This window comes from Leptosomus discolor, chromosome 9 (genome assembly GCF_034619465.1).
Source record: "Leptosomus discolor isolate bLepDis1 chromosome 9, bLepDis1.hap2, whole genome shotgun sequence".
NCBI classification, from domain to species: Eukaryota; Metazoa; Chordata; class Aves; order Leptosomiformes; family Leptosomidae; genus Leptosomus; species Leptosomus discolor.
Genome location: NC_141399.1, coordinates 30,182,920 through 30,197,165, shown reverse-complemented (window position 1 = coordinate 30,197,165; position 14,246 = coordinate 30,182,920). Strand labels below are relative to the sequence as shown.

The 14,246-nt window shown below is 50.0% G+C and overlaps 1 protein-coding gene across 3 annotated transcripts; it reads right to left on the bottom strand.

Moving 5' to 3' along the window:
• Positions 1 to 250: 250 nt before the first annotated feature.
• Positions 251 to 12,572, bottom strand: FHL1 (four and a half LIM domains 1). 3 transcript variants are annotated; one of them, XM_009952052.2, is made up of 6 exons: positions 12,536 to 12,572; positions 3,270 to 3,451; positions 2,629 to 2,806; positions 1,954 to 2,123; positions 1,203 to 1,389; positions 251 to 405 (listed from the first exon to the last, which is right to left on the bottom strand). In XM_009952052.2, the coding sequence occupies exons 2-6, from the start codon at positions 3,423 to 3,425 to the stop codon at positions 251 to 253; spliced, it is 846 nt and encodes a 281-aa protein (XP_009950354.1). In that variant the 5' UTR covers positions 3,426 to 3,451; positions 12,536 to 12,572. The 3 variants fall into 3 exon arrangements, with proteins under 3 accessions (XP_009950354.1, XP_009950352.1, XP_009950353.1); XM_009952050.2 differs by lacking the exon at positions 12,536 to 12,572 and adding an exon at positions 12,256 to 12,365 and having other exon boundaries at positions 251 to 408; XM_009952051.2 differs by lacking the exon at positions 12,536 to 12,572 and adding an exon at positions 12,256 to 12,277.
• Between the last annotated feature and the right edge of the window lie 1,674 nt (positions 12,573 to 14,246).

Genomic DNA, 14,246 nt, shown 5'->3' with positions numbered 1-14,246 from the left:
CTAAATCTAACAGCATTTCAAGCCTTTACGCTAAGAGTTACTTGGAAACAAAGTTAGATTTTTGCAATGCTACATGCTTTTGTACTGCAGGAGCTTCAAAAGACAAACCCAATATATAGTGGCTACTTTAGTTTTTATACTAAAATGGAAAAAGTTAAAATTCTTAACATGCGAAAACCTGCTCCTTTACCAGGACTGTTTTGGAAAGCAAGGCTCTAAAATCCATTTTACAGCAGTTGCTGTCTGCTCCTTACAGTCGTTTGGGACACTCAGCACAGTAAATTTTTCCATTATGGCAAACAAAGCGCTTGTTGGCCAGACCACGGGCACACTTTGTGCATTTGAAACAATAATCGTGCCAGGATTCATCTTCGTAGTTAACCACACTGGTTCCTCTTCCAAATCCTGCTAGGAGAGAAAACAATTATAGGACGGCGATAGTAGCTTTGCCCTTGGCTGGGTTAGCCCCCAAACAGCAGATCCCGTTCTTCCTGCCTACTGTGCTTCTGTAGCCTTGCAGGCTGTATTTGTATGTCTGAAACACTAGTCAAAATTGCAACTGAACCACTTTGTTTGCTGCTCAGTATTACTGCTCCTAGAGAAACAGGCAGCTTAGCGTAGCTTGTGTGGTTTGGCTCTGCAATAAGCTTTTTCCCTTGGATCCTTTCTCCAGGAAACCATCGAGCTGAAGGAAAGATCAAGATGTAGAACAAGGACAGGTTGGCCTAAACACCTTACGTGGTTGTTACAGGCTCAGACTCGTGCTCTAAAACGCAGGATGTTATGCAAGTCTCAGTGGACTGGCAGGGTAGTGCCCACACTTCAGGGCTGAGCTGTGTAATTCAGTCATTTTTGCATGTAAAATCATCAGAAGCAAAGCAAGTGTCACTTTGGGGCAATAAACACTGCTCTTTTTAGAGTTAAGGTTCCCAGACTAAGATACAGGTGGGAACAGTTCTAATTGGGGAAGTTTTGAAGGAGGTAAACTTGAGGCATGCAAAGGGTGAAGAGCTCGGTTACTAGTGCAGACCATCCAGCAAAAGCACGTGGTGTATAGTTAGATCACGTGTAAATTGCTGGGATTGGACTTGGGATACTAGACTTGCTTCTAGCGTTAGCAGCCCCTGAGCTGTGTGTCTTTGGGGATCGCTGTTCTGACCTTAAGCACCCCCTGCCCTGGAGCTGCATTTAATCCAACATACCTGTAATAGGATTCTTGCAGCCAGCACACTTCTTGGCAACACACTCCTTGTAGCATTCAACACAGTAAAACTCGTCCTCTACAGCTGTGAAGCGCTTTCCGCCCAGTTGCTTCTTGCAGTTGGAGCAAATGAAACACTCTGAATGCCAAGGCTGTTCCTGGTAAGTGAGGCCTCCAGAAGTGATGGGCTAGGAGGCAAAGAGCAGAGAGCTGTGTTTCAGAATTGTTAGGGAGGAAGAGAGGTGAGGTGGGTACAGGGTAGGAGAGCTTTGTCATAGAGAAGATCTCTTGAAAGTTTTCGTTAAATAGTGCAGCACGCTTGAGTTCCTCTAGTGTGAAATCCTACGTGCCTCAAGCTTTCAGAATAGTTTATTTTACCTGCAGCACCTCTGCAATTCTACACTAATCAGTTGCAAAACTTGTACGACAGCTATTTTCTAAAGTACTGCTTTACTGCTTGAATACACAGCACCTGCTAGAGAGCTTAAACTACCCCTGAAGCCGATGCCCACTCGGTTTCAGCAGAGTTGCCATCAGATCACCTTACAGCCCCTGCTCAGGTACTGTAATGTGCAAGAACCATTAGCTCTCACGTTGTTACACCACCAGCTACTTGCACCAGTGTCTCAAGGAAGGAACATAAGCGTTGGTACAGCTTCAGCATGAGCTGTCTACTGGTTTACTCCCCCAGCTTCCAAAAGACGTGTGAGCGCTAGCTCTGGCAGCTGCCTTTGCAAAGTGGAAGGACTTACATTCTTGCATTTGGCACAGGTCTTGGCAAACTTATGCTCATGGCAGGAGACACAGTAGAAGTCATCACCCTTGGGGAAGAAGCTCCCAGATCCAATTACTTGCTTGCACTGGCTGCAAGTGAAGCAGTCCTTGTGCCAGACCATCTTCTTGTACTCAACATTTTGGTCTCCTACAACAGACAGAAATAACTTGTTATGTGGGATTTCAGGCTCGCGACAAACTCCCCACCTGGTGCAATGTAACATACCTGTAGGCAAGGCCTGTCCGTACCTGTGCCCAGGATTCAGTCGTAATGGGGACAAGGGATGAGCTGCTAATTTCTGTATCTGACTTTAGCCAGGGCCTTCTGGATTTTCTTAAAATACTTGTCAGGCAGATGCCTGAGCCTTTCTGAGAAGAGGACCTCAATTTGTAGAGCAAAGCTTTTGGTAGAAATAGTTTAAGACTAACTACAAGGGTGAACTATCCACACGAGGGTTAAGTGCAAAGCAGCCTTTCACCACCTGAATAAAATGGGCAGGTGAGGACAACGGTCAAAACTTGGACCATGTGGTGCTCCAGCCTTCCACAATGCTGCCCATACCCCTAGCTGCAGCCTCCACAGCCTGATAAATGGCCATGGTTTTGCCCTAGAGCAGAACGTGGCAGTTGCACCCCCTCGCTGGCGCCAGTACCTGCAATAATAGGCTTGAAGCAGCCCTTACACCTGGGCGCATCCGCAGCGGCAGTGCAGTTGCTACACCAAACCTTGTTGTTCTCCCTTAGCATGAAGGGCTCATTGACCAAGGACATGGAGCACTTGAAGCAGCAGAAGCAGGTGTCATGCCAGTAACGGTTCTTGAAATGCAGCTCCTGGAATGGACAGAAATGGAGTGAGCAATAAGCCCTTCTCTCTTGCTGAGCAGCCCTAAAACCAAGCTGCTGTCTCATCAGCCTTGGCAGTAAAGGACAGATTAATGAGTTCCTAAGCATGGCTGCATTCAGTGGTTGGAGGTGCAGCTCATCGGCAAGCAGTTAAGGGAAGGGCATTTAACCAAATGTACGGACAGTCACAGTCACTTTGGACTTTCAGGGTAGCAGAAAATGCTTCAAACCAACAGCTTTGAGATTTGAAGTTCTGTAAGTGTGGGCTTATCTGGTTGTCAAGTTCCCTCTAGTTCAGGTGTATGTTGTTATTCCCATAAACAGGAAGCAATAAACATTTGACAAACTGACAAAAATCAGACCCTAGGCTCCTAAGTGCTATGCCTGAAGATCAGTTTTCTGCAAGTCCTGTGCAGGCTCGATTACCTGTATTGGGTGCTGTTTTACTCACCTTGGAGTCAGCTCCAATGGGTTTCTTGCACTCAATGCAAGTGTTGGCACAGAACTTATCAAAGCACTTGACGCAGCAGTGGCGGCCTTCCTTCTTCACGTACTTTTTCCCTTGCAGAGGGTCACGGCAGTAGTGGCAGTCAAAGCGCTCTGACATGGTGCCCACGGTGTAACTGCCAGGCCCTACAGGGGGAAAGCGGGTGAGGTTACAGCACTGAAGCCCTGTTAACTGCTCCAGCTTCTTGGGTCTATGCAAATAAGTACAATGAAGATGGCTCAGCCATAACTATGTGGTGTCGTGCTTCTCAAGGGCTTGTTGGTAGAGGAGGCAGCCTTGGTTGCCAGTGCTGTTAGGGCAGTTTTACTATTGGGCAGCTCAGTGGTTCATAAAACATGACAGCTCTCTGCCAACTGCACTGGCATCTTCCAGGTGCCTCTAGTTTTAGTGCCTAGGTTAGGCTAAGAAACGGTCATGCTCAGGGACGCTGGGTGCGGTAGACAACCTGGGTGTGGTCGTGGCAATCACAAACTCGTACCCCTGCTAAAGAAGGCATCTTGGATGTCCCAGGTCACGAGTTGCCATTTAGGACACAGAGAGAGAAACAACTATGAAGTCTCAGAAGGAAGCAGATGACAGAGTTAAGACCTTGCGAGCTGACTCCTGGCTGTGCTCGGCAAGGGCAGAGGCTGCCCTGCCTCCTGGGAGCGCTGCACTCGCTGCTACAATTAGCATGAGTGATTGTGGTGGGTTGATCCTGTCTGGACGCCAGGTGTGCACCAAAGCTGCTCTGTCACTCCCCCTCCTAAGCTGGACAGGGGAGAGAAAACAGAGCAAAAGACTTGTGGGTCAAGACAAGGGCAGGGCCCATCACTTACCAATTACCGTGATGGGCAAAACAGACTCGATTGGGGAAATTAGTTTAATTTATTACCAATCAAATCGGAGAAAGGCAATGAGAAATAAAACCAAATCTTAAAACACCTTCCCCCCAACCCTCCCTTCCTCCTGGGCTCGACTTCACTCCCTATTTCTCTACCTCCTCCGCCTCAGCAGCACAGGGGGACAGAGAATGGAGTTTGTGGTCAGTTCATCACACGTTGTCTCTGCTGCTCCCTCCTCAGGGGGAGGACTCCTCACACTTTCCCTGCTCCAGCGTGGTGTCCCTCCCATGGGAGACAGTCCTCCATGAACTTCTCCAACATGAGTCCTTCCCATGGGCTACAGTTCTTCACGAACTGTTCCAGTGCAGGTCCTTTCCATGGGGTGCAGTCCCTCAGGAACAGACTGCTCCAGCCCAGGTCCTCCGTGGGGTCACAAATCCTGCCAGCAAACCTGCTCCAGCCTGGGCTCCTCTCTCCATGGGTCTGCAGGTCCTGCCAGGAGCCTGCTCTAGCATGAGCTTCCTACAGCGTCACAGCCTGCTTCAGGCACCCACATACTCCAGTGTGGGATCCTCCATAGACTGCAGGTGGATACCTGCTCCACCGTTAACCTCCACAGTCTGCCTCACCATGGTCTTCACCACAGGCTGCAGAGGAATCACTGCTCTGGCACCTGGAGCACCTCCTCCCCCTCCGTCTTCACTGACCTGCAGAGTTGTTTCTCTCACATACTCTCACTCCTCTCTCCTGCTGCAATTGCTGTTTCGGGTTCCCCCCCCCTGCACCTCCTTCTTAAACACATTATCCCAGAGGCGCCACCACCGCCGCTGATGGACTCAGCCTTGGCCAGCGATGGGTCTGTCTTGGAGCCAGCTGGTATTGGCTGTATCAGACACAGGGGAAACTTCTAGCAGCTTCTCACAGAAGCCACCCCCGTTACCCCCCTGCTACCAAAACCTTGCCACAAAACCCAATACAGCAATGCACTAATAATGCAAGTGTTTTCCAGTTCCCTTAATAGCCATCCAAGATATGAATGCTAGATTTCTGCCTCCTGGGGTCCAACCTGTGAGCGCAGCCCCGTGAAGTTTGCTCGGTCTGGCAGCACAGTTGCTGGTGAGGAGAGCAGAATCCCACACTGGCCTTTCCCCATCGCCTTCTTAAAAAGAAGGATACTAGACTTTTATTTGCATATCTCACATCAAGCAAGGCTAGCGGTACCTAATCAGTCACTGAGAGCCACTTAGCTCATTATGGCCAGGCCCACTGCAGGCCTCGGCGAGGTCCTGGCTGGGGTGCCGCATAATTTGTGTGTGGAAATCGTCGCCAACCGTGAGCAGAGCAGAATAGTTTCCATGTCTCCAGCCCAAGCCCACAGCCAGCTGCAGCCCTCTGAGGCCTTTTGTGCTGGATAGTTGTTCAGCTTCCAGCTGCTTCTTTTTGCTAGGCTTTTGCATATAAAGTCATAAAGGAAAAAAAAAAAAAGATCTCCCTGCATATAAAGATACTTCTTCAGTTCATGCAAGCAGGGCTCTGCGAAGGCATGATGTTCCACCACAGGCATGGAGCCAGCACATCAGCGGGTGCAGGGGCTCTTGACCAGAGGATTTTCTACTTTGGCTGGAGGCATATGCTCACACTTTCTCCCCAGCCACCCGCCCCAGCCCGCACACCCGCTTTCAGCCTCCCAGACCACTTCTGCTAACAACTCCATCCATTTCCCTACGCCCTTCCTCAGAGGAAGCCCGCAATGCTCCTGCGAGGGGCTGCAAAAGCTCTGGCAGGGTTATGCAAGCCCCTGAAGTCCCAGAAACACAGCTCCACCTCTGCCCCTGCCACTCATGCCCCTGCAGCCCCCGGCACTGCAGAGCCCTGTACCCCTGCACAGCCAACAACCCGGGACACAGCCTTGAACTTTCTGCACCATCAGCAACCAGATGGCAGACGCTGCAGCAGTCTGGCAACAGGAGCTGCCAAGAGGAAATGTAATTATTCTTTTCGTGATAGAGCTGCAGTGCCAGCACAGAGCAGGAAAGGGAGAAGGATGTGGTCAGGCAATATAAATTGCTGCTCCTTCCTGCTGTGAGGCAGGGAAGGCTGTTAGCCCCTCCATCGTGTAGCCTCACCTCAGACCACCCCACCAAGCTCCCAAGCCGTAGGATTTAGGAGCTGCTTTGCTTCCTGCTCCTGATGGAGCTCAGCAGCATGATGTTCCAGCCATGCTGCTCCAAGCCCCAGCACACCACCTTTATAAACTGAAACAGGGCTTGGCTTTTTGGAGTGTAGAGGGGGTATGTCGTTCCTGGCTGTGCCCTCACAGCAAGGCAGAGTCACAGCAGGCCCCCATCAGGCTCACCCTCAGCTGCAGGATGCCGCGTAGGCAGGGCTGCCATGTTGTTACGGCACAAGGACCTGTTTACACAGCTTTTTCTTGGACACTTGCCCACCCCAGTAATTCTAGATGTACCACAACTAGATGTGTGGCCCAACCTGTCAGCATGAGAAATCCCCATGCTGGCACAGGAGCCCCCGGGGCTGAAGGATCATTGCTGCCACCTTTGAGAGGAGCGGGCCCTTGCAGCAGAGGTGCTGGGGTGACCACACCCCACCAGACAAGCACACATCAAACCCAACGGCTCCCAACACTGCCCAGACACCGCAGCAAGAAGTGAGGGGTGGCTGCTGCCTTCACCATCTCCTTTGCCAACCCCTTTTTATTCTTTTCTTTTGGACTAACACGCTGCTGGCAGCACACCGTAAGCAGCCCTGACCACGTGCAAAGCCCCAGGGGGTGCTTGCCTGCAAATGAACATTTTGCTGCTACTTCAGTGCTCTTCTTCTGCCTCATCTCGGAACTTGCTGGATGGGCAGTGGAAGATGCCAGGGCAGGAGACTGCACTCACACTGTTACTTTGCAAATTTTAAAATCCAAGAGTCAGTCATCTCACTGTCACCCCTTTGTTACCCTTTCAATAACGTCAGGCCAGAACAAGTTGGAGCATTTCTCTTCTAGAAAGCAAGACAGATAGTCCTAGAGAAGAGCATTGCACAGGGAGGCTCCAGCAGAGGTGGGGACCAGGTTCACACCCTTCCCCTAAAACTCACAGAAGCAGGCTGGAGGTCGAGCTGGCAGGAATTGCACTCTGTGGGGACCAATGTCTGGAAACGCCTCCTTGCCGAGGTCAGGAGATGCCATGTCCTGCTGACAACTATGCCAAGGGTTGGGTTTGTACGGGTCCAAGTAAATGAAACAAATAAACAGCTGGGAAATGTGGAAACTATGTGAGCCGGGCCAGCTCTGCGGAGCTTTATCAAGCAAGTGGGTTTTATTTAGAAGAAAAGCAATTGCAGAGTCCACAGCAAATGGTATCAAAATGTTCCTGATCTCGAGTTTAGGGTTGCTTTCAATCAGCACACGTAATTGTGAACATATGGCTCAGGGAGTAATATAATCCTGTGTTCCTGTGTAACACATCATGTGCTAACGTGAGACACACATTTATCACAGCAGCTTTGGAGCTCCACAGACAAATTAACACTGATCCTGACAGCCCCAGAAGCTGGGCTGTGCAGGCAGACAGCCTAGCTTCTGCCTACCTCGTTCCATCTCATGGACCAAAAAAGCTGCCCCTCATACATGGGCCAGGGCATCAATTTTCTTCCAGCTCTTACAGGAGCTTTCTACCCTCAGCGCTGTCATCCCTACCCTTATCCAGACCCAGGAAAGGCACCTCTATCCCCTTGCCTGCAACAAGGGTGTAAACACTGACCATATTGTCCCAATAAACACACTGGCTGCTCATGATCTCTGCTCACCCGTGCCATGCCAAGAGGCCACGTCAGCCAGACCATCTCCTACAAACCTCCCATGGGAGCAGCCCACCCAGGGGCTGGTGCACAAGAACACCAAAAGCCACCAAGGCCCTGCACCGGCAGTGGCTGTGCTGGGACCACCAGATCATTTTCCCAGAGTGGAGCAAATGTCCATGGAGACTTCAGGACTTCAGAGCTCTGCTGCCCTGGGGAAGAAGCGTTTAGTGTCCTACTGCTGCTCCCCTAAGTGGTCCTGCCCCTTCTCACAGAAGGCAGACAGAACAGGTATTTGTTGTGCTCTGTAAAAAAATAAATACATCTTCTAAAGCCTTGTTGGCAGCAGATCATGGTTTTGGAGACGTTTACCTCCTTAATAACCTGTTCACCCTCCAGCTGCACCATGTCCCCACAGCATAACTTTCCAGAGTTATAGGCAAGTCATGAAAGTAAGGACACGCATGGAAAAACCATGACTCCTCCTCACTCTTCCTTGGGGCCTTTATTTTAGTGCACGCTGCATAGTCTGCCTGTGCAAACTGTGCAGCAGCTGTTGAGCACACAGTAGGGATTCACATCAGTGGTATGACCTACAGCAGCACAAAACTTAGTGCTCAGGGTAAGCACTCAAACGGACCACTAAAACCATTTAAAGGTTTACCTTTGTGCTTCATTTCACAGTGATGTGCTTAAAACGACAGCAGTACATGCAGCTGTTTTAGCTTGGAAGTTATTTGAACACTGTTTCTTTGGTTGTACCTTTACACCAGATTACAGTGTCTCCAAGCTGATAGCCTGGCCAAGTGTCTCCTGTTTATCCCCAGGAGAATGATGTACCCTGAGGACACACAGTGATTTCAGCTTGACTCTGGGGCCACAGGATGGGATTTAGAAAACAGAGGAAAAGTAAGGACAGACTGGAATTATTCTCCGGCTCCGGCTGACATCCATGTGCAGAGGATGTTCTGCTGCAAAGAAGCAGGTGAGAAGAGAGAGCACGGGCTGCTGGGGAGAGGGGCAAGTGCAGTATGTGCCCATCCTTAAATAGCCTAGAAGACCCTCAATAAAAATAAGAGCGCAAGAAAAATCCAGCAATACTTCCAGAAACTAATCCCTCTTTAGGCAAGGTGTCCCTCTGCCACCAGCCCTGGCAGGGTGCTGTCTAAATGTAGCTCCCTGATGGATTTGGCTGCAGCTTGAGGGCGACTGGCCAGACCAGTGGCCTTCTCAAGTATCAGGGTGTTTGGCATGAAGACCCACTGGAATTCTACCCTAACATTTACCTGACCACAGAGGTGCCGGTTAGCCACTTGTCCCCGGAGAGCATCTGCTGCATTTCAAAACCAGCTCCTCAGCCCCTGGACAACCATGCCTTCCATCTTTTCAAAATCTCAAATGTTTGGGCCCCACTGGCTTCTATACACCTCAAGTCATACTGTCACCATGCTGCGGAACAGTCACAGGGCTGTCCCAGCCAGTGGTCAGGGCTGCGTCTGCACCCTGCAGCATGGCAAGCTTTGGGAAGGAATGGGTACAGACCTAAGAAGTGCCACCCCATAAAAGCTATTGCATTAACACAACCCCCTGCCTGCCCCGTGTGAGTTCCTGTCCCCCATCACCCCTGGGCTGATTCCTCCTGGTTCAATCGAGCTATAATACTGCAAGGCAGCACCGCAGTGGTTTGCACAACAAATGAAACTGAAGCACTCAGCAAAGGGAGCTGAGGCATAGCTGATAAGCAGAGCACTTAGCACAGGATATGCGTTAATATCTCTGGGGAATACGTTTAAATGTGATAAACCACCAAGGAAGATCTTGAAGTGCGATCTCTAAAAACAACCAGGGAAACTGTACTTAAACTTTATGGATTATTCTGCCACTTGGGGAAGAAGGTGGGGCTGAAGCTGTTAACCCCGTGCCCTACGCACAGCTGCATACTCTATGGCAATATGGAAGGAAAAGAGCAATTGCTTTTTGACTCTCCATCAGTTCTATTTTTCTCATGCAGCCCCACCACCACCAGGCACTGCCTACGCCTGCCTATTTCAGCTCAGAACCTGTCATCCCCTGGGCTGTCACCTGAGTCACTATTCTCAGCATACCTCTATGCAATGTCCCGTGGTTTGCTATAAATACCGGGGAATACCCTGAAAAGAAGGGTCCCGTTAATCTGAAATGCAAAGCGACACTCAGGACTGCACCTCAAGGTCACTGGCATGCTGCCCTGGACAACAAACATTTGCAAAACCAAAGGAAAGAAAGAAATCATTTGCAGGTCATTTTTTTCTGGGAGGGCTAGCAGTAAGGAGTGCAGAGCTGTACTCTCCTATTGCCAGGCTGGGGCACGTGCAAGTCTCATACTCTGTAATTCAAAAATTAGTCTGTTGATAAAATGGAAGCTTCTTTATTTAGAACAAGAACAGCTCCAAGTTCCTCAGGCGATTGCCAAAAACATTCCCTACGGTCCTATTGCCACCATGTCTGAGCACATCCCAATCATTACTACATCTTCACAGTTCCCCAGGGAAGCAGGGATGTGCTATTAAAATCACTCTGCTCCAGCCGTGCAAACACTTCCCCCAGGGCTTGCGTTTGCCCTTAATACTGAGCTCAGCTAAGGCTAACAAGGCTCCCAGCATGCACAGCACCGCTGCCTAGAGTAAGGCTGAGCACTTAGGCAGAGTTTAAGCAGTGAGATCTAAATCTTTGAAAACTAAGTCAGCTAAAGCAGAAGAGTCCTGTTCAGTAGCTAACTTGCTCTGCAGCTGCCTTAAGCTTCATCCTTCAAGACTCCTCAATTATGTTCCCAGCTGTGCACAGATCTGTCCCCACCTCAGTAGCTGAATTACTTTCTTATACCCAAGTGCCCCCAAGAGCCAAACATCAGCCTTTCTCCTGCTGCTGAGGATTCATCCCCTGGGGCAGGCACTACGGTACCCCACTGAAACCCTCCCAGAGAGTGGGGCTCCCTGTGGGGTGCAGGAGTGGATGCTGCACTGTAACTTGTTGGTGGCAGCACTCCAACCACAGCATCTGCTCAGAAGACACTTCAGCATTTTATATCACAACCTAACACCAAATCCATGGATCCTTGCCCCAGAGAACATCTCCCTGAGGAAGATGAGAAAGAATACAGAGATACAGGTGGGAATATAATGAAAGGATGCTGCAGCATTGGTCAGTCTTGTGGGCTGAAGTTAAAAAATAAATGTCATCTTACATTTTGATTGAATGGATTGCTCTTTTTAAACACCTTTGAGATGTTTACAAATGATACCACAGAATTCAGATTTTACTCAGTGCTTATGCCTTGTCCTGGAAGGCTGAGCGTGAAGTTGAACAGCATGCTGTGACCTTCCTCCCCGCTTTTGAAGAGTCTCTGTGTTCCCAACCAAATCTTATAAGCACCACTGTCCCCTGGCTCCCTGTGTGCAGCAGCTCGGTTTGGTGCCCATGGGAACTGTGCCCCAAACTTGACACCCTCGCCCCAGGCATGACCACCCCCTGGGCTACGTCTCGTCAGGAGATGCAGTGTCACTGCCACGGTACGTTGTGATGCAGGGCTGTAAATACATACTGGACACACACACACGCAAACATAGTTAGCTTCTAAGAATCAGATAAGCTTTTAAAAATACCGAAGAACTTTCAACTGTCTGTAATTAGAGGGCTAGAGGAGATAGTCATGGGCTGGAACACACAACATATCTGCATGCCATGGGGGACATGCAAAACATGCTCTCCAGATTTCTGTCAGTGTTAATGGGAAGGAAAAGTTAACTTTTTCCTATCACTGGTGAGGGCCAGCCTGTTTGATCTACAAGACAAACACAGAGAAGAGGTATTACCCACAAACTTCCTACCAGAGCAGAGCAAACCACACTGGGCTTCTGCATGCTCCCCTCTGCTGCAGGCTTCCCCTGCTCACTGCAAGAACTGCCACAGCAAGCTTGCTGCAAGGAGGAACATCACCTCCCGTTTTCACCTAGCCTTCCTCAAATAACAGCTGAGCCCCAGCCTTCCTGCAGCAGCAGATACAAATACACTTACCATCTAATGCATTCTGCAAAATAGATGAGACCACCACCACCATGCTCCCAGGGCCAGCCCCCCACACTGATTGCAAGCCTGTTTGCAATCATTAGTTACAGCTGCAGATCACCGAGGCTTAAGACTGCATTTGAAAGAGTTATTTTGCTGGTATAAGCGCCTGTTAGCAAAACCTTCCTCCACATTTACCAGGCATTGCACACATGAGGCTTCTCCCACAACACTCAGCAGCACATCCACTTTACCTGTGTGCCTATGGAAAGCCATGATTAGCAGCCCAAAGTCACCAGCAGCACCTTAGGTAACAGAGTTCACAGTCTCTTGGCTGATTAGGAGCTTCCCCGTTTGATAACATACATTTAAACGGAGGCTATTAATATGGACGGGGCTCCTACCAGATGTCCACTCCCCTCCCCAGAGATCACAACCTTAATCCCCCTTGAAAATTCTTACCATTTTAGGTGATCCAAGGGAGAAGAATAGGATCCAGAGACCTCTAGGTCTCTGTAGGCAACATGTAAATACCTGCCCAGCTACTCAGCACCCAAATTAGTCTCAAAGGCAGAGTGTGCCTCAGGAACTTGACCCCATGCTAGTACTATTTGGCCTTGGCTTTAGAGCTAGATTGTGTCTCATAACAGTCCTGAGCTAAATTACAGACCCGACATTAATTCTGCACTGCTGTTGCTCAAGGGAAGAGGTGGATCACAGCTCCGTAGGGGCCAGAGGGGCTGTGGTCCCAGGAACCCCTGAGGGGCTGTCACCAGGGCCCAGAAAGGATGTGGTTTGTACCCGGCTGACAGCCCCCAGAAGTAATAGAAGATACCTTCATGGGGAAGGTTAGACTTGCCTTCAACATGAGGGTCATACTGAAGTTTTATTGCCAGTAAAACTACCATACCTGGTCCACCTCCAGCTTTTACCCTAAGGAAGCTCAAGGCATTAACTGTTTAAAGTGAGCAAGTCCCTGAACAGCAGCACTTAGAAAGCCAGGTTTCATGATTACACATCTTCCCTAGCATCCAGCAGTATGGCTGGGCTCATTCCCCAGCACGTGGCTTACAGAGAGCACTGGTTCTTTATGCAGGCATCCACGAAGCTCCCTGTAAGACCCCAGCTCCACGGCTCCAACCAACCTATTGCCACCTGAGTCACAACAGGGAGTGGAGGGAGCCCTGGTTCGGGGCTCACTCCTGTGGGGCTGCACAGGCTGTGGCAGCTCCACGGCCGCGGGCTCACTCCAGGTTATGCAATTGGCGGCAGCACACGCTCAGGGCCGGTGGCCAGGGACACCCAGCTGCTAATCCTGCCTCGACACTGGCCGTGGGAAAGTCAGTTAACCTCCCTGACAGCCACTGGGAAGAGCCAATGTTTATCATTCTTTCCAGGGAGTCCATCGCAGTGGTGTCTGGCCTCCAAACAGCAACTGGCCTGAGTGGCCCTGATGATACAGCCAGAAACAGGGAACATCTCCGCTTCCCCTTGCGGAGGTCCCAAGAGCTCCTTGACCACACAAACAGGGTGCGCACAGCCTCCAGCCCCAGGCTCAGAGACCCCCTGGGCCTTCGTACCCACCTTAGGGCCCCCAGATAGCGCACGTGCAAGATCAGTGTTTCACCAGCATCCCAACATCTCCAAGTTTCCAACGTGGCCCAGCATGCTGTCTCAAAAGAGCACAGCATGGATCCACTTGTGTGGCAGATTGAGGCTGGGAAACATGCTAAAATACTAGCACATTGAAACACTTTGGCTAGGAAAAACCCAACTTTATTCTGCCCCAGCTCATCTATAAACTCAAGCAAATTGTTTGCATAATTTAGATGGTAACAGGAACCCTAACAACTGGTATTTTCCTGTGCTAATCTTGCTGCATGCAGTGTAATATTTACAGACATGAGTTCATTTTTGGCAATGCACACAGAGTTTGCACCATTAACCATTCTCATTCCTTTCTAGCTCCCTACACAAAGCGCTGGCACCCTCCTGCTCCACAGTCATTTCCCACTTCCCACAGAACTCCCTCGTATTTCAGTTAGAAATGGTAACCTTTGCTGCTCATCCCAAAAGGCGGAACGGCATTGCTGTCCAATGTCAGCAGCTGCCACGTCCCACCCCAGAGGCAGCTGCAATTCAGCAGTGGTTTGACAGCATTGCAGAGGCATGTGGAGAGCACGGACAGACACTTGGCCATCAAAATGTTTCACGTGCACAAATGCATGTGTGTTTGCAGCATGAC

Coding starts and splice junctions, on each gene's coding strand:
- FHL1 (XM_009952050.2), bottom strand. CDS start 12,277: ATGGCTTTCCATAGGCACACAG. Junction 3,452..12,255: donor GGCTTTCCATAGGCACACAG/GTAAAGTGGATG, acceptor TTCCCCCTGTAG/GGCCTGGCAGTTACACCGTG. Junction 409..1,202: donor CTGCAAGAATCCTATTACAG/GTATGTTGGATT, acceptor TTTCTCTCCTAG/CAGGATTTGGAAGAGGAACC.